The following is a 27,771-nucleotide window of genomic DNA, read 5'->3' on the forward strand; positions in this document are numbered from 1 at the left end:
ATGAACAATATTTTTAAATATTTTTCAAAAATCAAAAACAGCATCCACCAGCAACGAACAATTCAGAAGATCTCGAACGGGCGCTAAGTGCACACACGAAACGAGTTATACAAAAATAAAAATCCTAAAGTGGACCTAGTGTTAAATTATAAAAAGAAAATTTTTTTCTAAATTTTAAAACAATTCTTTATCAATTTGAAATTATTTTAAACTAAATCGAACGAAAATGGTTTACGAAAGTGGATTTACTACCCGCAGAACCTACTCTTCCAGGCCAGTCGTTACCTCGTACGCAGTTTCGGTAAGCGTTCTTACTATTTTTACATGATGTGTTTATACCGAAATATATACCTTTTGCAAGAATACGTAGCTAGGATTTGTAAACTTAATATTCCCAAAAAAATAATAATAAATAATTACATTCTAACGATAACAGTTTTATATTTTTGAATAGAGTGTAGTGTGGTTTTAATCCTAATTAAGTCCAAAAAAATAAAATTTAAAATTGTGTTTAAATATTTCAAAATATTCATTGCAAATACATAAATTTAAAATAATTACAAAAACATAATACAAACGACTTATGAATTTTATAAAAAAAACTCTTTAAACTATTTAACTTTTAATTTGAAATTTAAAAAATTTACCAAAATCGTATTTTTATTATTGGTGAATAATCAAGAATAATTGAAAAAACTGAACCGTGTGCAAAAATATATAATTCTATTTAAATAGTTTAAAATTAACTGAAAGGTGTTTATGCCAAAAAAAAAAACTAAACAACATCCAAAGACTGGCGATTAATAGATGAACGGGCGGATCAACTGGCAGACAGAAAGACTAACGTGTAGTTTGTGAATATGAATATGAGAATATTTTAAACACAATTTTCAAAACATATAAATATATTTATGTTTATCTACATTTTAGCAGAAGAAAGATAAAAACTGTTAGATTGTTTTTCTTTGAAGAGTTTATTTTTCTTTTGTTTTTTCTCTCTATTGCTTTTATATTTCAATAAATATTCTCAAATATTTTTTTTAGTTTTTAAATTTTAAGCATTTTTAGAATATAAATTTGCTTTAAAGATTTATGTGAAGAAAAAAACTGTACCTGGTCGGAATTGAAACACGTTTGAAACTGCATTATTTTGATCTTAAAGTTTTAATATTATTAACATATAAATAAATTATATCTTACTTAATTATTATCGCAATATCAGAAGTCCATTTATGTATGTCATAAGTCATTTTTTTGGAAAACTTTTTTATCTTAAATATTATTATTATTAAATGTTATTATAAGTGCTTTAAACAAAGATATATAATTATTTTATAATACATTAAATTCGTTATAAGCTTAGTATAATTAAAATGATGGTTATTGTTTTTTTATTGACTAATAATTTAACAATGTTATCTTAGTGCAAGTCCAGTATTATTCCGATTTGTTAATTTTGTAACAAAGAATCGTGCTTTGGAAAATTTTGAACATATATATTATTGTTGTCTTTTTTTATTTGAGCTTAAAAATCGGAAAAGTACTGGATTTAAGTTATAATTCAATTTATTTACATGTATTATGTTTTAGTTTCCTTTGTTTACTAATTTTTAAATTGAATATATAAAAGTTTGACATTATGTCAAGTCATTATTTCTTTAATGTAAGTTTAAATAATTAAACAATTGCTTTTATAAATTATAAATATTATCTTTATATATGTATCTGATAAACCAATTTTTTTTCTAATTTTATCGATTTTTTCACCAGCCAAAAAACATTTTTCTATACTATGAAATTTATTATTTATTTCAATATGTAAATTTCGATATTTTTAGCCGTGCTTAAGCACCTGTTGTCAAATGCAGTTATTTTAAATGAATTGAATAATTAATTTTTAATTAAATGATAGTATTCATAGTAGATTTTTAAAATGACTATGATAGAAAAACTAAAAGAAGTAGAAAATGATATAAATAATGGATTTGTTTAATTATATTTTTTGTATATTTATCTATACAATTAACAATATTAATGAGTGTAAAATTTTTTATATATATTTATTTATTTAGAACATATTTCAAGGTCAATTAATAATTGCATATATTTATGCATATGCACGAAACCATTTACATATTTACTCGTATATGTATGCCATACATACATGTATTTCTTATGTACTTTTCATTTTTGAAAAACAATTTTGCAACAATTTAAAAATATTTTTCTTACGTAATGTTTTTTTTTTTTAAATAAATGAAATAATAAAAAATATAAACATTAAAGTCGTGTACATGCATGTCTGTATATTTTAAATTCTATAGAAAAACGTATATACATAATAAATATGTACATACATACATATATATACGTATGTATGTATGTACAGATATAATAAATGTGTTTTCACATTTGCCGGGAAAATAAATGAAAATATTAAAATTTGTATCATTTTTGTCAAATGTTTATTTTTTGGTATTTAAATATTAGACTTGCCCTTAACAAATGAAAAAAATTTTCTTTAGATGAAACCTTCTTTCTTTTAGTATACAGATAATAAAAAGACAAATATTTAGTCTAAGGTATAATGATAATAAAGTACATAATAATATGCATTTAGAAAAAAATATTATATTCAAAAAGTGACCACTTGAAGTTTGGTTGATTTGACTCTTTAATACCCTCCTACCTTCACGTTTATATAAATTGTTTTAAGCACATTACAAAGTATAATTTTAAGTAATGAAAATAAGTGCTAACTTCCTTAAATTTTTTTAAATAACGATTTTATTTTAAATTTTATGATTACGAAAAATAATTCATTACATGTATTACATTGTACATTAATTGTAATTGGAAAAACTTCTATTATAGTTAATAGTAATTAAAATTCGCAAAATTTCAATTACACAATAAAGGTTATTGTAAAAACTTCATAACAAGTAATTGTAGTTTGTAAATTACTTCATATGAAATTGTAACTAAAAATATAAACATTAACCCTTGCCATATGACCAGTTTATTGAATATACCCATAGTTTTCGACATAGTCAACAAACCGTTAAATGTTCCCCTTATATGTACATATTTCAAAATAATAATCATATTATTTTAAGAAACTACGCTATGTTATTTTTTTCTTTGTTGATCAAATCGATAAGTCGATAAAAAGTACATGTATGTTTAAGAAACATTTGTTTAAACCTGCAATAATTTCAACAAAGTATAAATAAATACCATCTTCTAGTCAAATTAAAAACTAAAATAATGATGAAAATAAGTTACATAAATTTAAGTAAATGTTTCAAGGGCATGTCTAATATAAATTATCTCTCACTTTCTGCCTTTCCTTATGCCTAATTTTTTTTATAAATGATGACACCTTCATGAATTTAACATGATTCAAGTTTTCAGTTTTTCCTTGAAGAACTAATTAAAAACAACTTTATATTCTAATTACATATACATATGTATGTATATATTTTACATTAAATTAATTAATTATATTGACATTATAGATGTCCAACTTAAATATTTTAAGTTTAAAATTGAATCTATAAATAAAATTACAAAAATGTCTGTTGCTTCTGCTAAAAAATCAATATTTTACAAAAAATCCAATATCATTTGTAACTCGAAAAATTTCAAAATTTTTCCGTGTTAAAATTTCCATCTATTGCTTTGTAATGTAAGATGCGCGCGCATATTTTTTTAAATCTCTATAAATATTTTATGGAGAATCGCAAAATCTTTTAAATGTGTAGGATTTGCCATTAAAATATCGTATACATTCATACATATTTTTTCACAAGGTCTTTTTATTTTAAAATATTTATACACACAAAAGTTTTTAAGTAAACAAAAAATATACATACATACTTATATTCATGATTTTATTAAGATATAAATATTTTATAAATCTTATTAAAAATTCTCACCTTTAAAAATGTTATATTTATAGTAAAATATATTTATTTAGTATTTATGTATTGATACAAAAGCACAAGATTTCAATTTAATGAATTATGTATTTTTACTCGCGAATTAATCACAAGGATTTTTATGTTCAGACATTTTTATTTATTCAATATTTTTAGAATATTTATATTTTGCATTATTGATCTACATAAAAGAATAAGAAGAATTAGTAATAAATGTACACGCTCTGTTTAAGTCTGCTGTTTAAAAATATTTTTTCATTAGCAGTGTAAAATATATATTTTTTTATTATTTTCAAACATACATATGTATATACAATGTAAATAGTATATAGTGAAATAATATTGTACGTGAACTTTTGAGTGTTTTATAAAAACAATGGTGTGAGAATTACATTTCACTGTTTTTTTTACAATCCTGTGAATTTATTTGTAATATCGTTTTCACAGAATTCTAAACTGCGCTTGTGTATGCACATAACAGATGTGTATGTTCAATAGGAAAATTATACAATTAATAAGTGAATGTATAAAGAGTGCAAAACGAAAATCTAATATTTAAAAGGAAATTAACGTTTTGTTAACTAATTCAGGATTATTGTTGTGTATTAATTGTAGATTATTCAAAAAACCGGCCTATTCCAAAAACCGGTTTTAGAATAATTCGAAAAATTCCAATTTTTAAAAAATCGGTTTCGAATACGGTTTTGTATAAAAAACCGGTTAACCGGTTGGACAGATTGTTAAAAGGCAGTTATATGTAAAAGATTTCTAGCATTTCCGTTCTTTTGTTGCATTTATCCAAGTATATAAAATTTAACAAAACACCACCAAAAAAATAATCTTCTTATTAAAACAAACAAACAAATTTTGTTCATTAATACACGCGGTTCGTTCATTCTCTATTAGTTCATAATATGGAAAAAAAAATCACAAACAGCATCATGTTAAAAGGCAGTTATATGTAAAAGATTTCTAGCATTTCCATTCTTTTGTTGCCTTTATCCAAGTATATAAAATTATCATATAATGATGAATGCTGTTTTCTGGTCTTTCTTGGATTTTGCATTGGATTGTTCTGCTTATATCGGAAATTAGACCTGTAGAATTGTAAATTTCAAAACATAAATCAACATCAGAATCAACTAATTCTTCATCCAGCTCATTGCGTGTTTTAATTTTTCTTAAGATGTTCAAAAACAATTTAATTTTATTGCTTTGCCCTCTACAAGGATTAAGTAAAATCCTTAGATAACTCTTTTAAAGCTATTTTAGATGAAAAAGGTATTAAAGAAAATTCTAGAAAATCATGATTTACACATTTCCATATTCACATAATAATGAATTCCATCTGTGTTTAACAAGGGATATTAACTTAAACTCTTTAACGCCTTGGTTTTTAACAAAATATTGGAGCCCTTTTGTTTTTCATTCGATTTTCATTCGAAAATCTTTACATATTTGCGTAATTTAGCGGCTTTTTATAAACATATATAATATAATTGTACATATATGTATTATATAAAATAAGGTAATTTAAAAAACCGGTTATTCGATATAAAAAACCGGCTTGTCGAATACTTAGAAAATGTGAAATATTCGAAACCGGTTGGTTTTTAAATGTTAAAAAACCGGTTTTCGGTTTCGTTTTTGAATACTCTAATTAATTGCTTTATCTTATTTTCATATATACAAATGTTTGTACTTTTTTATCAAATGAAATTGAATAAATATAAATATATAAATATTAATTAAACATAAATTATTTATTTTATTCCACATCCTAACTTAGTAACTACTAAATTGCACGTTTTCATTAACTCTCACACCACTACCTATAACTCACGATGAAAATTTTATTAATTTCCAATACTTACCACCACACTGCGCGCAAAAGTTAGGAAATTTAATACTTTACTTACATTGTACAGTAATATTTAGTTATATGATGATATTTATATAATTGCAAAAAAAAAAAAAATAAAAACAATTTATAATTTTGTAACACTTTTCTAATTATTATTTTTGAACATAAACTTTGTGAGCACATTGCCCAGTTTTAGCTGTATATATGCTATTGTTGAACCATACAGTTTGTCCACCTGATATTCGTATGTATGTATAAATGTAGCTTGATTGGAAGCTATTAAGCCTGTAATTGCTTCACCTTCTAAATAAAACAATCAACATTATGACAAAAACGCCAAACCTATTATTAAGATATAGTTATTTTTTTCTTTAAATTTCCCATGTGGGCACTTTACAGAGACCAACAAAAACACCAATAGACTGGGAAAAGTGTCCATTTGTGCCACGTCCATCTTTGATTACGGATCCAATTACAGCTTTTGGCCGACGTCGTCCAGAGCGTGAAGAACGTAAAAGTTCAATTTTAGATCCAATTAATAGAGCCGCCATTAAACCGACTTATAAAGTGCTCAACGAACCAATCAAGCCATACGTGCCAGCCCGCGATAAAAATCGCGAACGTATCTTATCAATGGTGCGTCAACACATTGACACTGTTGAGGCTGGTGGCAATACAGCTGGTCGCACATCACGCGACAGTTTAGATGCAGTCTTGCCACGCATGCATCGTGCCGCCTCCGAATCGTTGTCGGTTAGACGTGAAACTTTCCGGAATCCAAAATCTGGTGCCATGGTCACCAGATACGTCTATTAATATAATAACAGATTTAACACACAAAATTCAACAATTATTTTCACAATTTATGCAACGATCTTTATACTTTTGGGTTTGTTTCAAATAATTACATGTATATTCACAAACACACACACCCAACCACTTCCAATTAGAAATTTGTTAGTTTGTATGTATGAAATCCTAAAATTTTTTTTATGTTTTTTATATGTATGCACTTTTGATTTGTACTTATTTACATTTTATAATATTTATTATAATATATAAAATAATTGTATGGCTATATTATGTTGTTTGTTTTCTTAATGCTAATTTTTGCTTGATCCACATTCAGTAATCTTTCGAAATCTTTCCTTTAAGTCTCGAGCGAAATCGAATGAAACGTTTTTAATGTAAATTCAAACATGTTTCAATTTCCTTTCATTAAATTGCTTACGAGTTTAGTCACCGTCTTAGTTAGAGTTTGAGTTCGACGCGACCTTAATTTTTTTATAATCATTCAGTAAGATAGTTTTCATTAGCTGTATGTCTTTTATTAAAGATGAAGTAAAATTAAAGGTACAATGTTTGTAAATGTATTTTAATGAAAATTCACAGACTCCTCGCTTGGACCTGTGCAGCTCTGCTCCTGGCACTCACCGTACTCGTGGCTCCAATGATTACTCCTACTCCTACAAGTCCACCGTAGAGAAGAACAGTTACGATTCCAGCAACCCATACTCTAGACCCGAACGCTCTTCATACGAGTCTTCTTATGAATCGTCATCTCGCAGCGGTCCCGGTGGTTACAACTATAGCACTGAACGTTCTAGCACCTCCGGTGGTGGTCCTGGTGGATATAGTTATTCCTCCACCACCACTGGCAACTTGCCCGGTGGTACCCGTTATCGTCACTTCTCTTACCGCGTCTAATTGAGTCAGATGCGAAATACAAACCGAACTTGGATCTGAATGAACTTATGTGTCAGGCCATCAAATAGCCAGCATTATTAATAGAACTTACTAATCATCCACTTTTACTTACCTTGTACTTATATTTATGAAAATTTCTAATAAATACAAATTGTATAAGTATTTCAAAGCAAATATTCAACTTTTTAAATGTAACAATTTTAGTTTTAATTATCACGTATTTTTTATACTAATACTCAATTAACTACCTATTCGTACATATTTAACAAAGGATTTTTGTATTAAAATTATATACTTGCTCTGTATTCTAAATGGTAGTGATTTTAAGAATCAAAACAGCAAACATTTAACAAGTGATATGTTAAAGTTAATTAAATCAGTCAATAAAGTTGATAACATTAATAATTAAAAAAACAAACAAAAAGAAAATTTATTTAATGATATGGACTTGGCGATAAAACTTATAGGTATTCCAGTCAACGTTTTTCTATTCCGATCACCAGGCATTTGACATTTAGGTTTTATGATTTTGATATTTATTTCTTACTTTTTATTTTTGACTTTCAGTACCCTGTAGTAACCAAGGTATCTCGCGTAAGTACTAACAATATCTTCAATAATTTTATTAAATTTATTCCATATATTCATGCATTTCCATTACTTGTCATCATAACTCATCTGCATATGTTTGAAATATATATTGAACGTGTTACTCTTAAAACCCATCCATGTGTCACATTAACGATCTCTCTAATAATAAGAAACCATAATGGACAATTATCCATATGTTGTTGCAACATTATTATTTTAAGATCGACTCATACTTACACCTATAACTCCTGTTTAGTACATAGATTCATACATACATACATACATACATACATACATACATACATACATACATACATACATACATACATACATACATACATACATACATACATACATACATACATACATACATATATATATACATACATACATACATACATACATACATACATACATACATACATACATACATATATACATGTGTAGGCATTTACAATTTGGATTCAAATGTGACTATGCCTATTTTGTATTTTAAAAATTTGGAGTCAGTAATGATTTTTAAAAAAATTCTTTCAATGTTTGATATAAAAATTTGGAGTCAGTAATGATTTTTTAAACAAAATTCTTTCATTGTTTGATATAAAAATTTGTTGTTGAGCGAGAAAAATCGGTAAATATTTAAACCCGCTGTTACAAAAAAGGTAGTACAATCGGTAAAAATACTGAAAATTACATTTTCGAATGCGCATATCTCCTAAGCTATAAAATATAATTGATAGCTTTTAATGTAGTGCTCGATCTTAAGATCAGAACACAAACGAAGAACTAGGATTGCTCCTAGCAACCACCAGTGACATGTGGCCAAGACATAATAATCTAAAAAGAAACAACAAAAGAAAACTAAGATAAATGGATGAGAAATCTTGAGCCTCGCTTACCTTGTGTTGTGCATTTTGGATGCACATAATAGATCTGAAAAACTCCTGCAGTATATCTAAATTACACAATACTAAATTAAGTAATCATATTTTTAAATTAGAACATTTTACTTACGGAGTAGGTTCAAATAATAAAGAGATGATGAGAATTCCCATCCATTTAATTTTTATTTTAAAAATAAAACATTTTTTCAATAAAATAACAAAAAACTCTCATGTAAAATAATTTAAAATATTTTTTCTTCTTCTCATATTCAATTACAAAAATGAATTTTTTATTTGATTCAATTTTAATATCAATCTTTATTGATTAAAAAATTGAAATTTTGGTAAAATAGCGTATTTAATTAAAAAATAATCATAATAATTAATAATATAATTAAATCAAAATTTTATTTTGATTAAAGACTTTATTGAAAAAAAATTATTGAATATTTTTTCTGTGCAGTAAATGTTTATTTCCAAAGAAAAATAAGTTATTTTTTAGAATTTTATACTAGACATACTAACATTTTTAAACCAGAGGGGAACGGTCAATTATGAACCGATTCTCATAAAACTTGGTAATGGGATTTGTGCTCATAAGAAACTTTATTATGTTGAAATTCAGTGTAAAAACGAATATTTCAGATTGAATTCAACTTTTTATTGTTATCAGTGCCGTAATGTTGTATATCGTAAGTTTTCGCTATTATTTTGTTTTTGTTTAAAAAAATTTTGTCGAAATATTCATGACATATGATACAACAATACGATACCTTTCATTCAAAAAAATATAGTTGTTGATGTTTGTAAGTGATTGTCATAATGTTTGTGAGAATATTATTGCTTCCATAGTTTCATACATATAGTATCCTGTCCATCGTCTGTTCTATATCCATATTGCCATATAGTAGTACATATAGGCGAAACCATTGCGTCATTGCGGACGGACCTCGCTGTCCGTAAGTGTTTCATTACTTTATCTTGTGTCCAATTGCAGAAGTTTCTTATAAGTGATGTGTTCTGCTGATATTTTGTTTTAGTGCCAAGATGTGTCCGGTAAGATTGTTCACAGTTCTCACATTTCTCGGATGAACATATCTTGCGCTGTCAAAAATGTCCAAGTAAGAAAATTATATGAATCTTCGAACGGCAGTAACGTTCTAAAGAAGATGTTTTCCTCTGTCATTTGTTTGCAAAAATTCAACGTGAACAACTGCAAGAGGTGTTATTTTGGGGCTTAATGCCAATAAATCATGGTATATTGATAAAATTCAACAAGAACTTGTTAGGTTTAGTGTGGTCCGTTTATGAGCTGGACCGTTTTTATAAAAATATCGTTAGTGCACATAATTTTAAATGATTAATTTAAAAGTTATACACATTTTTTATTTTTAATTTCCTAAATATGATTTTCCCTACTACATGTGTGGCAACGTTTTCCTTTAATTGTTTACAAAAAATACATTTCAATAATTCTTATTTACGTCAAAAAACTTCATTGAGAGAGAATGGAGTTACTTTATTTTCTTTATACCATGGACGAAACTGAAGCGGTTTTCAAACAAAAATTTTTATTCTCTTCACACAGACGAGCTCTGAGAGAATAAAACAAACTTGTGAGAACTAAACGCACTCACTAAACTTTTCTTCGCAAAATTACGAGGATATTACCATTTATTAGTTTTTCTTATCACTTAAACTTAATGTTTATTTTTTTAAGCACTTTTCGTTTATTTAAAACCCCGAAAATAATTTATATGTTACAAACGAAAAAAAATATTTTTTTATTCTTTTTCTAGTGCAGAAAAAATAACAAAAAAACGTGTTTATAATATGTTTTGAGATAAAATATCTTTTCAAAAAAATAAATAACTAATATTTTCAATCACTGCCAAAAAAAATTTCATTTATAAACACACAAAGAATAACGTCCAAAAAATACATTTTTTATTTAGTACCTTTTGAACAACTGTGTTTATTTTTGTGCTTCTACTAATACATTCTCACCAGTTAGGTCTTTGACAGGGCACTTAGGTCCTTGACAATTAGTTTCGCCTATATACTACCATATGGTTTCATATTTGATGTAAGAAAAAAAAATATTTCCAATTGTTATGTAAAAATGTTGTTTTTATGTGTTGGTGCTATATTATAAAAAGAAATCACATTCCTTTACCTTAAATTAAAGTAATAAGGATAAACCAAAAAAGGTAAAATTTTCAACTTCACTGCAGGACATCCAATGTATCCTCCAATAACTGTCAGCATAATTATATAGGAATCAGCTTTTTTATTTAAAAAGCATTTTCAGTGTTGTCTAGTGTTATTTGTGGAAATCAACTTCAACTTTCTAGCTCTTTCCGTTCGAACTATATCGTGCTGTCTAAGTTATGATAACAAAAATAAAATTATTATTATAATAAGAAATATTATATAATATTACTTTACAGTTATTTTTACTTTTGTTGATTAATAAATGAATTGACTACTTAAACATCGATTAATTGTTTGTTTTTATTAAAGAATTAATTATTATAAAATTGTATAGAATTTTAGTGGTCGGTCATTGCAACATTTTGCAGTTTTAAAAGTAAAAACCTAAAAGTATGCAAAACATTTTATTGCGAATATGCATTAGGGTGCTATATTCGGCTATTTCGAATCCTAAATATCTTCCACCAGAATGCTACTTTTTATTATAACCCATTTAACTATCTAATTTTTAGATAACTTGACAGAATTTCCGTTTCTGGAAAGATCCGAAAAAAATTGTTAGAATGGTTTGTATGTACATAAAACATATTCAGCTCGAATTTTATCACAAAAGCTTTATTTATCCATGAAATATGTGCGTTCAGGTGATTTTCGGAAGGGGAGCTATGACCGATTGTGGACCGTATTATACATTTTAGGTAGTCTGAAATTTTTACTCACAACTTTTTAAATCGTGAACCCTTTTTGCTGATTTTCAATACCAAATTGTACAGGATAATAAATAATGTTTTTCTATTGCTTCGTGAGCGTGTTTTACAAAGACAGACGGACGGATAGACGGACATAGCTAAATTGACTCAGAATTTCATTAGAATCAATAATATATATACTGAGTTGGGACTCAGAGGAATATTTCTTGGTGTTACACACGGAATGACAATGTTATATAACCCTCTATCACCACTGATGGTTTGTTAAGTTTGTTAAGAGATAGAAAAAACAAACAAGTTTTCTTTAATAAAATACATATTACTTTCTAAGCTTTCATTTAATGGTAGTAATGAAAATTGCATATGCTAATTTAGTTATTATTTTTTTATAAAATTGTTAATCCAATTACAAGTAAAAAAGTGAATATTTTTAAATTGAATTTTTAAACATTACTTGATCAAACAAAATTAACAAATAATAAAGTATTATAAATATCAGTTAAAAAATAATCAACGATGATTTATTGTCCAACTGAATCAACTAAATAATACAGATATAATGCATAGATTTCCAGCTTTCATTTGATACCAATATTAGCATCATGAAACACATAAAAACTGTAATCCCCAGATTTCGGGATTAAAGAATTTAAGTATTTTATATATAAAAATCTTCATGTTTGTAAAGAAAATGTTAAGTTTGTTGAAATTTAGGTAATAAAAGATGTATTTAAATTAACCCTCCGTCATGCACATGTTCCGATAGTCACGTACGTAGCGCATGTATCTGGCGAGATACACTATGTATTTCAGTACATTTATATGAAAAATATGCCATTTTAGTAACAATATTACGATATCTAACAATATTTGTAGAGGGTACCTGGAGACTCAAACCCCTAACCAAATTAGAAATATATTAAAATCACAGTTAAATTCGTAAAATATCTGTAAATTCGTAAAATATCGTAAAATATATTTTAAAACAAGTAAGAAATTAAAGTCGGGAGAGGCCGGCCATATAATACCCTTCACCTGTTACAAAAAGTAAAATGTGAATTGGTATTCATAATAAAACATTAAATTTGAATTATACCTTGCTCAGATACACATGCTTAAGCCATTTATTGTTGAATAAAATTGTGGACTTTAAAGTCAAATTTTGAGGGGGGTTTTTAAAATTCTTTAGGATGATAAAGGCTAGTATGGAACTTGGTTTTGTAGCTTTTTGTCGTGATACGAGTATATAAAACATAATTATGAAATTGAAAGCCCTTTTCGGCGGGCTCAGTTGTAAGGGATCTAAGTAAATAATGGACAGATGTAAATCATTTTCAATGGGCTTCGTCTCCGAAACCATAAATGATCATGTGCCAAATTTCATTGAATTATCTCAAAAATTGCGACCTGCAGTTTGATTACATAGCTAAACCGACTAATAAAATGATTAAGGTGGGTATAGGACCAATATTATTGTGCCTTACAAACATCAGCACAAACCCAATATACCCTTCCCACTAAAGTGGTGCAGGGTATCATAAATATCAAGTTCCGAAATAGGATGTAAGCTCTTTTTAAAACCTCATACTGTTCCATGCGATCTAATAATTATAACAGAACCCAATTGAATTATTCGAAGATCAATTTAGAAATATTTCTTTAAAAAAACTTGGAATTTTACGTAAATAGTTTTGGAACATAACATATTCGTTGTATTTATTGAAAATTTTATATACAATCTACCTTTACGGTATTACTCAGATTTGTAGAAAGTTTGAAATGCAAAATCTTGATAAATAATGTATGATGTATTGATAAAATTTTTTTCGTTTTGCTTGGCTCCCATTTTTGAGACAAATAAAAATAAAATTACAACAAAATACAAATAAACAAAAAACCTATTACATACTTCTTCTTGTCATTAGTTTAAATGCAATATATCGGAATCTCATACTCATTACTCATCACTCAAAACTTATTACTTCAAATATGTAAATACACTCAAACATACATATATAAATTCTTACATACAACACACATACATAAATAGAAATAAAGTTATATTTTTACAATATACAATATGTAGGTGTACAAATCGAGTTATCCGATATACTCGACATCAAGCTATACTCGTGGAACCCGTGTAATTTCATCGCCAGTTCGAGTTGTGACTTCCCCAGCTCGTGTATTCACACGTGTAATTCGTTCACCATCACCAGTTCGTGTGAGTCGCACGACAACTACTCGTGTTATTACATCGCCAGAGCGTATATCTTCTTACACTTACACTACACCAACGACATATTCTTCGTCCTATATCCCATCGACCACTTATTATTCGTCTTATACCCCATATGTTTCGTCTTATACACCGAGATACATTTCGTCTTATACACCATCGACCTATGTCTACTCATCACCATCATATTTGTACTCGTCGCCAGTGACTCGTGTCTACTCACGTTCCTTGACTCCCGTGAGAGTAACAACTTCTCCAGTACGTGTAACTCCCTCATATTTGAAGAGAACTCTGCCCGGTTATGGTGCCCGCGCACTAACCAATTACCTCAGCACTGAACCCTTCACTGTGAGTTGTGTTTGAATTTTGTTTAATCGATTTTGTTTTCCACTCTACCTATGGCTATCACTTGATGCTTTTTGAAATTAAATTTTACATCTAAGAATAAAATGAATTGACTAACTGTTTTATTTTCTTGAAAACCTCCATAGACGTTCCGCGAGGAAACCGGCAGAATACGTAATAGAGCTCAATCGCTTATGCGTGACTTGCACACACCTGTAGTACGTCGTGCACGCAGTATGACACCATTCCCAGTGACTGGGTAAGTTTGAAAGCAAGAAATTTCTGAAATTACTATTATAATTTACTCTTGTTACTTTTGTACAGCTATGAACCCACTACTGATGTAGCTTTCGATGCTTACGTATCCCGCATCACTAATCCTGTGCGCCACATTGCCAAGGAAGTGCACAGAATGTCGATGTATCCAGAACCCGCTCATAAATATGTTGGTAAGTATACGATATTTGTCTCTTTATAGTAAATTTGCGATTGTCTAGATAGATTTATTAATAACGGACTGAATTGAAATTTCTTCCATTCTTTCCCAACTAAATACAAAACAACACAATCTTTATCTTTACAATCTCTATTACTAACGTACCAAACACTCATACAAAATGTACATAATAAAATAATTTTAATTTATACAACCAAATATATAACTATAAAAATATGTAAAAAACTATATAAAATATAAAGGCAAAAGTCATCTCGCTTCGGTAAGGATTTGTGGCGATAAAGCTTACAATGTTAGAAGACCTCTGTATGATACCGATAGAGTACGCACTGATATTAATCTTTTGTCATGGTACTTGAGACACCCCACAGTCAAGAAAGAGAAAATGATCAAAGAACAAGTGGAGAGTGTCGATACAGGTAAGTGCTTAATATTTCATTAAAGAAATATAAAAAACAAAACCCGAACACATTTAATTTTAATCGAATTCATAATTGTAAATAACTGCACTTTTATTATCATGTCATTCATTCATAATATATACATATATACAAAGAGTTCGGAAGGAGTGATTAACTTTAGGCTTGATCTTAGCCTACTATAACACATAAAATATCACAGGCAACATACCAAATTTTCATATTTACTGTTATGACCTATAGGATTAGGTAACCTGTTGTATACATTAATTTTTTTTTAAAAGTCCAAATAACCTTTCTTCTTGCTTTAAAATTTGAGATCTGATCAGTTAAATTAAAAATCTGGAGACTGTAAATTAAGGTATATTATGTCAAAAGGAAATAGTGTTTCTTAAATACCCAAAAAAAACTCCAAAAAATAACCGAAGGAGTAAAATGGATGATTATTGACACTAGATTAACGAACATCATTCATTGTATAGTCCAATTTTTGTTATTTGTCATTTTGGTTCATTGTTGACTGTAGGCTACAAACTTTTTTTGTGAAATTACTCCTTTTTAACAAAAAATATTGAAATGTTTAAAAACATTTGGATTGATAAGTATGAAAATCGGCGGTATGATTTGTATCTTTTATAAATACACATACTCATTCAACATAATTTTGAGCTAAAAAATCCAAATCGAAAGGTCCAGTGTAGTATGGGAGCTAGGTAGAATAATGCACCGATTTCAACCAATATCAATAGCGTACTAAATTTCATAGAATTATTTTTTTATACATACTTTCATTACAAGGTTGGCATGAACTGGCGAAGAAAGGCGGATGGGCGTGTCTTAATGTTTCTAACTAGATTGGTATACTTTAAAGTAGGAGTATTAACAATATTGATGATATTGTATAACTGCAGTCAACGTTTTTTATAAATACATACATACATATGAGCACTTCCAAGTAATAAATAACCTTTAGCCAACACCCCATTTGTGCTAGTATCTTTTTAAATTTACTAGTTTTTTAGAAAACTACTTGAAAGTAATTTTAAAATATAACATCTCTTTTCATTTGTATCTATGTACAAAATGCTTTTATATATTCATATCGGTCGACTATGCCCGGCTATACTTTCTTTGTATCTATTTAGGTACAACATAGGAACGTAAATTGTATGATAGAAAAAATTTGCGTGCACGTTTGCAAATTGTTAAAATTATATTTAAGAAATCTAAATAATTTTTGGCTAAAATTAAAATCATTTTAAATACACATCAATCAATTGCCCCATTAAGTTGCAGAAGATTGCACCTAGCAATACTAACCAATTTATCGTGGAATTTGTTTCGTAGCTATTTTAGTCTGAGTTTATCAGCAAGGCAAAGTATTCATTTGGGGGTCTGTTAGATTTCCTTATGTTATTAATAAATTAAACTTTAAATTAATTGCCTGATTTGTAAATTAATATCGCAAGCCTGCGAATAGCTTTTGGTTTACTAAAGAGTGCTGATTGCAATCATCATGTGTCTAAGAATGTTATACTAAATACCCGGATTTTAAATTTATACAGACAGATGGTAATCGAATGAATTAAAGGTTTAAAGTTGACAGATAGATGACGTCATTTTTACACGCTGTGAAATATATTGCCCAAACTAAGAGCGGACGGTTTCCGCTAGTGATTATATCTTATAGATTATAATAATCGTATTATGATTACTAAAGGTATTTTCAGACTGATATACTGAGTATTAAGTTAATATATGGGAAATTTTCATTAAGCATTAAAATTTCATTACCATATGTAGACAAAATTGTAATAAAAAATAAAAAAAAAATATTTGAAGTACCATTTAATGAAAATCATATTTTTTTCATTATGACTTTTTTTGATAATGGTATTGTATTTTTAAAAACAAATTTAATTAGTATTTATAATTGTCTAAAAATATATTTGATAAGAATTCAGCGAATTTTTTGAAGATTCGATCACAGGTTTGAAAGTGCGATCACATTAAAAAAAATTAATAATACTTCTCTTTTTGTATTTGTAATATTAATCTAATTTTCAATTATTAATGCATTTTAATGTATTTTACACTTTTTTGTCTGTTTTTTATAGTATTTATAAAATACTTATCGAATACGTTTAAAAATCATAAGTTTTTGAATTGTTTTTATTATAATTATTCCAAAAAACGGCAAATATAGTTTTGACATTCAAAATCTAAATTATTTTCCTAAACATAAGTCAAATTTTTATACAGAATTTTTTCTATGTTTTTGAATAAGGCATTTAGATAAAACTACTGTACTATGAAAGAAACAATTTTGACAAGTATTTATACTCAGTATTGTTATCTGAATGTTATAACTTGAAGTAAAGGTTTAACCCTTTCGGTTTTTCTGTGCCATATGGCATAGTCAGTTTTGAAGCCCATTTTAAGGCAAAAGACTTATGCGTATTTTTTTTAATAACTCTATATTTTTCTTTGAAGTTTCTTTTTCAACAAATTAAAAAAAATATTGGCGGAACCTACACTTTATGTAATTTTTTTATGTTAACTTTATGTAATTTATTTGGTAGATAATCATTGCCTAAGTAATTAAAAAATAGATTTGATCCAAAACATAGTTCAATGTTAAAAAATTACTTTTGATTATTCATATTTTTAAAATCAAAAACAAAAAAGAAGTACCGAAAGACTTAAATAGTAAAGTAAATTAACTAAGAAAGTAAAGTACATAATTGCCGGACTTTTTAACAAAACTTTTAGAAAACACACACACTATGTCAAATATAAAACTAATCATTTTTAACATTTGTGACTAACATTTTGTTTTATGATTGTTAATTCATCTTTTCATACATACATATATAAAACATACTTTTAATGATATTTTGTTTTTGTCTTGTTAATTTTATTAATTGTATTTTGCTAACATTTATGTGTTTTTCTTTCTATGATTCAATGATTCTTTGCAGTATGTTCTGCTGAGGTTGAGGCCTAAATGTATGAATTTGAATTCAAATAAGTGTATGTTAAAAGAAAAGAGATAATACAAATAAACAACATGTATAATTAAATTATATGTTCTCATATTATACTCCCAAATACAGACAGACTCATTATGTGTAACTCAAATAACCAAAAAAGATGAAAAATATACACTTGGAACTGATTGTGTATAAATTTTAACATCGTTATTTAACGAAAACAAAATGAATTCTGTTTATAATTAATAATTGTCTGTTTATTTGTATGTATGTTCGCAATATTGTATGCTTCAGTTCATACACAAAAATTTATTGCAACAGGCGTTCGATCATGCAACACACAACTATACTACACATACACTTTCATAAACACTATTACGCAATCTCGTTTTTAATACTAACGTGTTTAAGTTTTATTTATTTTTTTATTAAAAAATTATTTAAAAAATTATTGTCCTTATTTGTTGATTTCGTATTTACACATATAAATTATCAGATATATTTTTTTATAAATTTTTACAATTCTATTTTTCATTATGATTTATTTATCAAAAAACTATATTTAGTTAATATTGAAAATACCTATCTACTACACATTTAGAAAAGTAAGAAAATGAAACTAAAAATACTACTTATGCCAAAGAAAATATCTGTGAAAAGAAATTTATTTTATATCATTTTTTATTATTATAATTACATTTATTATAAAAACTACTACAACAAGTACATAATAAACTAATGAAAAAAGAAAAAATATTCAATGCAAAATAACATTGAAGAAAATTTGAAATGAACGAATGTGTTTTTATTATTTCTGAGGTCTCGCTTGTTCAGACTCTATTGGGGGTGCGGTGCGGTTGGATGTTGGGCGCCAAAGCGAGGAGGCTAGATAGATATAAACAAAACCCCAAACCAAATATAAAATAATTTTTATTATCTAAATTCGACATTGATCGTTAGTGTTTGAGAATACAAATTTGAAACTAATTGTGAATATGAGAGAGTATCAAAGTATAACAAAACAGTACTGTACTTTAGTATACAGACATATGGGAAATAATGATTAAATGGCCTTGACCCATATATTTGCCGCCCGTTTCAATGCCCCCTGGCATTGGCATATATACAATCTCCGAAGAGGACATGACTGACGAAATTTTATAAAACCCCTCGCTCGTGGACATGTGGAACATTTTAATGAATTGTATATTAATCTCTGTCGCATACGATGATGAAACAGATGCTGTGAGGGGTATTGAATGAATATTTATTTCAAGTGTGGTCATAATAATTTGGCAGATTCAGCCTTGATATTTCGTAAAAACAATATAAATTAATATAATATGTTTTCAAATATTTTGGTTTTTGCAAACTATTAAGAACAATAAAATATTTTAAATGGAAATGATTGCTATTGTGCGGGATATGACGTCAATGTTCAAAACAAATTTTTGAAAAAATAATTTAAATATTTATAGATACTTATGAATGTATTTGAAACTTTCATATTGATAAATTTTCATTAATTTAATTAACATTTAATTTTTTGGATCGTTGCAACAACTGCATGTCAAAAACTTTTTATACATGCAAATACATATATGTGTACAAAGGTATATTTGACGAAATATGTAATGTCATATTTGTTCTTAATATATCTTTTAGACACTTTGAACTTTTCAAACCATTAATAAAATAGTATGTATATAATGTCGCAGGCATTTCAAAATAATTTTAATTCATTAAGATAAATTATCAATATATCAGAATCAATAACAAAGTCAAAGATTAGTTTTTGTTAGGGTAGGTTGTAATTTTGATGCCGATATGTAGATTTTTCGACTTTTAATTTCGAAATTAACATATATATATATAATGTACTTTGATATGATTAATTATTCAAATTTCTAAATTGTATTAAGTATTTATAAACAAAAACATGCATGTTATTTCGAAATAATTTAAAACCATTACTTTTGAATCGCAATATTTCTTAACTATTTATATAATTGCTTTAATGTATATAATATTTAGTTTTAGACAATTTATATGTATATATGTATGTATATGTTCATATGTAGATATTTTTATAAATATTTCTTAAATAATTTTTTTAAATCATTTGCAAATCCAACGCTTAAGACGGTCGTTAAGATTTGTACCTAAATGCAATAAGCCATGATCAGGACCTCAAAGCATTTTCATAACGCTTTTCAGTTATGAGAAGAGTAAGTACATATTCATATTCCGTTTTGCTTTTTTAGTTTTTGTATTTCAATTATTCCAACTTTAAGATTATTTTATATTATTCAGCTTTTGATTTGAGAATTTTCTTGCAAATATTATGATTGAATATAAATTTTGATTTTATTTAATTTGTTCAAGACCCCGAATTGGATCCTCATCGCCCAAGTAGAAAATTCTCTGCTCCCAGACCATTAGAAGATCCCATTGATGATGAAACTAAGGAAAAACAACGTTTACGCCAGGAACGTCTCATGACAGTTAATGAAGAGGAACTTGACCTTGTAGAATTGGAGAAGAAGAAGGCACAACGTGCTGACGAAGCTAAACGTCGTGAGCAGAAGTAAGAAGATATAATATATGTTGGACAAACCTATCCTGCTAGAAACCAAACACATATTCCAGGAACACGTTTCGAATTAAATTTATAGCATATTTGTGGAGAACAGTTAACTACAGATTAAGCTTATTATATTAATATTGCAAATTATGATAGACAGAGATAACCATTCTTAAATTTAAATTTTTGATCGACACAAAATAAGATCGTATTATCGATTTAAATTATTGACACATTTAACGAAGTTTAGTCGCTTCGTGTTATGATGATACCAAACATATTATTGTACGCTCATTCACAGTTTTCTGAAATGATAACTATTATATCGAGAGTGAAAACCACTCTCGCATAAAAAGTCGCATATTTTAAAAAGTTCAACTTAATAACTATACAAATATTTTTAGAATATAAGGGCGGAATGGCTATAGTAGGCGTGGCAGCTTTAATATGCAGAAAATATTACATCAGTATATCTAAGAAAATATAGAACAGATAGAGTCCTCAAATTTTGTCGGAATCACTTTAGTGTCAATATGATTCTTAAAGGAAAAAAGGGAGTGGACTACTGCTAGGGGGCGTGGTACTTCCCATTATCTGGGAAACTTTAAGAGTTAGAATTTGTAAATTATTTACATAGAACTTTAACATCATGTTAACAGTTTGGATAATAAATTGGCGTACTACAAATTTACAAAAATGCACCTCCCATATAAATAAAATGCACAAAAAATTTTTACTTTAAAATCTAATACAACTAGCTTCTTCAAATTTTGCACGTAAAAGGGTGATATTTGGAATATGGCTTGTGTCAAATAATGGGGGGCTTATATGGGGTGTATGTTGAATTACCGACACATTCCGCATGAAATTCGGAGCAGATTTTATAACTCATATTTTAAAGGCAGTAATGATCGTTTACGTAATTTTCTGAAGGTAACCTTATATGGGAGGTAGGGTCAAATATGAACCGATTCACATACAATTTGGTAGAGAGATTTTGGCTCGCGAGAAACTTACTTACTTGTATCATATTTTATTGCTATACACGTATTAACCAGTAATAAGCGTTAAAGTACAATTCTGAAGGAAACCTTGTATGGGCGGTAGGGTAAGTTATGGACCGATCCTTCCTAAATTTGTTGGAGAGATTTTGGCTAGAATTAAACTAATGTGTGTCAAAGTTCGTCAGTAGGTACATATTTTAAGCCAGTAATTAGCATTATAGTCAATTGCAGAGGGGGACCCTTTATGGGGGAAGGGTCATTTATGGACCGATCCAAAAAAATTGGTACAGAGGTTTTGGCTCATAAGAAAGTTACGTGTGAATCTATCCACATAAATGTTGGTAAAGTAGTTTTGGTTCGTAAGAAACTTACTTATACCAAATTTTATCGCTATACTCGCATTTTTAGGTCTGTAATGAATGTTAAAGTGATTTTTTGAAGGGACCTTATATGGGGGGTAGGGTCAATTATGGACTGATCCTCAAAAAATTGGTAGAATCATGGCTAGATCGTCTTAGAATTTAATAAGGACCGGCAATGTATATACTTTTATGGGTTTATAACCAATATTTCGATGTGTTACAAATGGAATGACAAAATCAATTTACCACCCATCTTTTTTGATGGTGGGTATAAAAATCGTATATCTGGGAAACAATTAAAGCAAAAAACATCAAATTTAGCATGAAATCTTTGACATCAATATGAACATATGACTACCAATGGGGAGCGTTGCATCTGTCATATGAATAAAATATACAAAAACTCGTTTATTTGGGAAACTAATGGAGCTAGTTTTTTTCAAATTTGGCACAAGGAACTTTAATTTTCATCTGAACATATATTGAAATTGGCAACTTAATAATTTCCGCGGCATCCTCAATATATAAAAAATATATGTATATCTGGAAAACTATTATAGTTAGAATCTTCGAAATCGTAGTGTTTTTTATTAAAATTGCTATTAGGGTAGCAAAGCACACTAGTAATATATCATTCTATAGTAATATATCATTTTGTATACAAATTTATTTTAGAGCTTTGGAAGAGGAAGTTAAACGTAAAGCCGAAGAAGCTGCTGAACGCAAAGCTAAAGAAGAGGCTGCCAGAAAAGCAGAAGAAGCTGCACGTATAGAGGAAGAAGAACGTAAACGCAAAGAAGAAGAGGAAGAAATGAAACGTTTGGCTGAAATCGAAAAACAAGCTGAGGAAGCTCTCAAAGCAGCACAAGAAGCTGAAAAGAAGTACGTACTCACTTATTATATATAGAACTTACAAATTATTTTCAAATTGTTTAGAGCCCTTGAAGAAGAAGAAAAACGTAAGGCTGCCGAAGAGGAGAAAAAACGTCTAGAAGAGGAGGCTAAATTAGCCGAAGAGGCTAGACTAGCTGAAGAAGCTAGATTAGCAGAAGAGGCTAGATTAGCCGAAGAAGCTAGACTTGCTGAAGAGGTCAAAAAAGCTGAGGAGGCTAAACAAGCAGAAGAAGCTGCCCGTAAGGCTGAAGAAGTTGCTCGTCTCGCCGAAGAGCAACGTATTCGTGAAGAAGAAATCAACAGATTGGCTGAAATTGAAAAACTTGCCGAAGAAGAACGGGAAGGTGAATTGGCCCGTCAAGCAGCTGAATTAGCTGAAATTGCTAGACAAGAAGCTGAAATTGCTGCTCAAGAACTACAAAATATTCAACAAACTGAACAAGCAGAAGCAACTGCCGAAGAACCAATTGTAGAAGAACCAATTGTAGAAGAACCTGCCACTCCAGAAGTTCAACATGAGCCAACCATTGACTTGAATATAAGTGGTGGTGACGCTGATGTTGTCGATGCCACTACCGAAGAGGAAACGGAAGAGGAATAACTGCCGAAAGCTGATCATTTTCACATATCTCGTCTATCTTAGTTATTTCAACATACATACACATACAAATGTATTAAACAAATCGACATATTACATAAAAAAATACGAGCTTTAACAACTGAACCCATTTTATTGAGTTCAATTTGTCTTATTTGCTGAATATTTATTGCATACAATTCTTTATTTACAATTTATTCATTTTCATTTTCATTTACAATTTCTAAATTTATTACTTAATTATCGTTTTCTTATTTATTCGTTCCTTAATCAAACTACTTACACTTTCCACCAAGGAACTTTAAACATTAAAGACATTTAATTCTAAAATGTTCTAAAATCAAATATTTTAATATTATTTTGAAGACGTAACAAGACGTGAATCAATTCATTACCATCATAATTTGTTCCGAAAAAAGTTTCAAGTTTTTTTCGTAAATTGAACATGTTCAAAATTGTGGACAACTGGCAAAACACTCCTATACTTTATTTTAAAATTACATGAATATAATTTAAAATATTTGTATTTATGTATTTCACGTATATGAGTTAATATTTGCTTCCAAATTTCAAAACTGAACGCATTTCCTTGACCTTTTATGAATGCTTTTAACCATAAAAACATTAAAATTTGTTTTTATATTTTTGTTAAGTTAATGAATTTATTTAATAACTCTCTAATCATTATATTTAAATTAGACGCAATAAAATGAAAAATAACATAACTACATATTCACTGCTCTTGTTTTACTTAAATAATATTCATGCCCACATTAATTAGATAATATGTGCTCTTAATTACTATAACGAATCAATTCGTTTCCACTATACATTCGTAATTTCCCATATATCAATTTTTTCAGACATGTCTAATGTCAGAAATTTTCTGAAATAATTCTTATACTCATCAGAATTTTTAACGCATTTCTATGTTTCCCTTTGACATTTTACAGAAAAATCGGGAACATTTTCACATTTTGAAGTATTAAATGATTAACATCAGATTTTTCTGCACATGGTCGAAAGGGAATTTCAGCGTTACTTTAGACATTAAAGAGTCTGTACATATTTGAAAGTAAAATATAAAATGTCTTACGAATTATTTCCGATAAATATGGACATAATCTAAAGAGAATTTTTTTGTAACTTTGTAACAATTACCAATAACAATTACAATTACCCCAGATATCGGCGAAAACCGAAATCAATAATTCTGTTAGACATGCTTTCGAGAAGATCGCTATTTAAAATCAGCAAAATCGGTCGGTAAATAAAAAAATATGAGAAAAAATCCGAGACAATCTTTGAAAATTTCATCAAAAAATGTCATATTTTTTTCATGCTTTGTTAAATAAGCAACAACAACACTGTATATTAGAAAAATACCCAGTAGGATTTTGAGTTAACTTAAAATTAACTTATGGTTAACCACAAGTGAGTCAGAGGTGACTCAAATGCTAACTATTTTGCTTATAAAATACTATTCAGTTTTTCAATGTGATGTCATAGGAACGAGTCAGTACTCACTCACTATACATCAGTTTCAGCTAACCAGAAGTTACCTAATAATGAGTCAGCTTTTGGAGCAGTATGAGTTCTTTGATTAACATTCAAATTTTATAATTTTGAATTATTTGTTAATGCGTTTATTAATTATTGTAAAATTCTGAAAAATTGTACATCTATTTAATATTATAAGCTATTCTATATTATATAAACAAAGTTTTTAATTCCCGCTGTTAATTTGGTAAATAATAATTATTATTAACTAATTGTTACTAACTAAAGCCTCCTTCTTTTTGCTGACACATATTGACTGAAAATGTCGTTTTTTTACAACTTTGAAGGCATATCCCCTTTTCAGGATATTCCTCCCCGTTAGCCCGAATTGAATCTATTTAATGAAACAGAAAGTAATTCATGAATAAAAATTAAAACAAATAAGGAGAATATATTTTATTTACCCATTAAATCATCATAAAAACGTTTGAAATTTTTAAGCGAAAGCTTGCCGTGGACACCATCTATATTTGATGCAACTATTAAATTTACGGAAAAATTTCGGTAAGGGATTTATGGAGTTGTCCTTTAATTAGATGACATACAACGTGTCTGAAATTGATTATTTGGATTAAACTTGTAAGCATTATCGCGATATAATAACAGAATACTTACATATGACTCATGATTTGCTTCGTTTATTTTATTGTTACACTCCTTGTTTATTAGTCGTTTTAAATTTCTTTTGCTTCCGCCCCTCATATTCAAAAATCTTAAAATAAATCTTTCTTACTTGTATTTTATATTCTTTCTTCTTCTCTTTTTCTTCTTCTTTTGTTGCAGTTTAAATTATTTTAATTTAGTATTGAATTTATATTTTATAAATTTTCACAAGTTTCACAATTTTTTATTTTATAATGAAAAATATTGAAAAGTATTTCAAATATTTCTGTTCATTAATATAATTTTCAATGTTTGTTAATTTATACATCAGTTTAAGTGAACAAATAGTCAACTAGGCTTTGAACTAGCTTATAAAAATCCTACAGGGTATGTACACGTGTGTGTAGATGTATTTGGTTTTTCAGCTGTGTATATCGTTTTGTATGTTTGAATGCTGTTGGCGTCATTGAGTTGTGTATTTTGTTTTGTTTTTGTGAATTCTGTTCGTATATTTGGATGTAGGTTGGTTTTATTGCGTTGTTTAGTTTGTTTTTGTTTTTCTGTGTTTTTCGTTATGTATGTTTAGAGGTCTGTTGGTTCAGATAAAAACTAATATGTTTAAAATACGCTATGGTGAAGGGTATATACGATTTTCATGAATATGGTCTTTTTTATGTTTATTTTTCACAAAAAACTAAGTTTTACTTAACTTCAGGCACTCACATAAATTTTGCAAATTAAGCTGGCGGAATCGAATTTTTCGTTTGAAACAAACATTATTCAATTAAGAATATATTTTCCTCACAAATTTGTTTTTTGGTTTTTGACATCTTGGTTTTTGACATTTACGTAAACCAAATGCAAAAAAAAAAAATTAAAATTTTGTTGTTGCAGAACTTCCACCACTTTATCTGAATTCGCCTTGAGGTAGATAAATGGATTTTACTATCATGTGTAAAATTCTGAACAATTTTGATTAATTTTGTTGACAAACAATTCCCCGAAAGGGTCCCCGGTAGGCCAGTTGGTAGTGTGCTGTCCTGTCAGTCTGGGGGCTGTGGGTTCGATTACACCAGAGATTTTAGTCTGCTACACTACAATGGTTATCGTCACCCTGCTCGGTAATAATTATGTTAAATATAACTGTATATCGATAAAAAGATCGGGCCTCATTGGACCATAGCTCCCATTCAAGTCCCCTTCAGAAAATTACTTGAATGGCCAAAATTAACTTATAAACACAAATATCGCGATGAAATCGTCAACTGTACTTTAAAAGGGAAATTAGGAAAATATTACATACTTTCTTACGGTTTAATTTTATAACTTTAAGGCCCATAATCTCAATATCCGATTATTTCTCCAATTATCTAACCGGCGCATTAAATCTTCGTTGCGTTATACTGTCAGTTATATGATTTGAATTTCTCATACAAATATTACATTTAAATTTTAATGGTCACTTATATAAGGTGGCACTATAGAAAATTAAGGATTTATATTCAAAACAATTTAAAAACAAGTAAGAGTGCTATATTCGGCTGTTATATACCCTTCACCATAGTGTATTTTAAACATCTTTTATAAATTTTAAATTTTTTCCCGACTACATTATTACATCAAAAGCTAAACAAAAAGAACAACAACAACGCTAAACGAAATAAAACACAAAATACACAAGGCATCTAAACCAACAGACATCTAAACATACATAACGAAAAACACAGAAAAACAAAAATAAAAATAACAACGCAATGACGCCAACAGCATCCAAACCAAGGGTGCCCAAGCCCTATGCGCTT

The 27,771-nt window shown here is 28.1% G+C and overlaps 1 protein-coding gene and 1 long non-coding RNA gene across 9 annotated transcripts; one reads left to right on the forward strand and one right to left on the reverse strand.

Annotated features, from left to right (window-relative positions):
• Positions 1-24,538, forward strand: LOC111684593 (protein anoxia up-regulated-like). Of its 8 annotated transcripts, XM_023446801.2 has the most exons (9): positions 16-301; positions 8,080-8,106; positions 13,998-14,498; positions 14,642-14,754; positions 14,820-14,944; positions 15,195-15,371; positions 20,750-20,951; positions 22,990-23,196; positions 23,251-24,538. In XM_023446801.2, the coding sequence occupies exons 1-9, from the start codon at positions 227-229 to the stop codon at positions 23,807-23,809; spliced, it is 1,986 nt and encodes a 661-aa protein (XP_023302569.2). In that variant the 5' UTR covers positions 16-226; the 3' UTR covers positions 23,810-24,538. The 8 variants fall into 8 exon arrangements, 6 of the variants coding, with proteins under 6 accessions (XP_023302569.2, XP_046806767.1, XP_023302572.1 ...); XR_006940876.1 differs by lacking the exons at positions 22,990-23,196; positions 23,251-24,538 and adding an exon at positions 20,507-20,592 and having other exon boundaries at positions 20,750-20,765; XM_046950811.1 differs by lacking the exon at positions 13,998-14,498.
• An 855-nt stretch (positions 24,539-25,393) lies between these two features.
• On the reverse strand, positions 25,394-26,117 carry LOC124419888. The gene is made up of 3 exons (XR_006940877.1): positions 25,982-26,117; positions 25,771-25,918; positions 25,394-25,700 (listed from the first exon to the last, which is right to left on the reverse strand). It is a non-coding gene; the product is annotated as an uncharacterized LOC124419888 (long non-coding RNA).
• Between the last annotated feature and the right edge of the window lie 1,654 nt (positions 26,118-27,771).

Source organism: Lucilia cuprina, chromosome 4 (genome assembly GCF_022045245.1).
Source record: "Lucilia cuprina isolate Lc7/37 chromosome 4, ASM2204524v1, whole genome shotgun sequence".
Lineage (NCBI taxonomy): Eukaryota > Metazoa > Arthropoda > Insecta > Diptera > Calliphoridae > Lucilia > Lucilia cuprina.

What these genes read in the sequence shown, in the direction of transcription:
- LOC111684593 (XM_023446801.2), top strand. Translation starts at nt 227, where the DNA reads ATGGTTTACGAAAGTGGATTTACTACCCGCAGAACCTACTCTTCCAGG. An exon ending in TAGTAACCAAGGTATCTCGC is followed by an intron (nt 8,107 to 13,997) that starts GTAAGTACTAAC and finishes TACAATATGTAG; the next exon opens with GTGTACAAATCGAGTTATCC. An exon ending in AGTGGAGAGTGTCGATACAG is followed by an intron (nt 15,372 to 20,749) that starts GTAAGTGCTTAA and finishes AATTTGTTCAAG; the next exon opens with ACCCCGAATTGGATCCTCAT.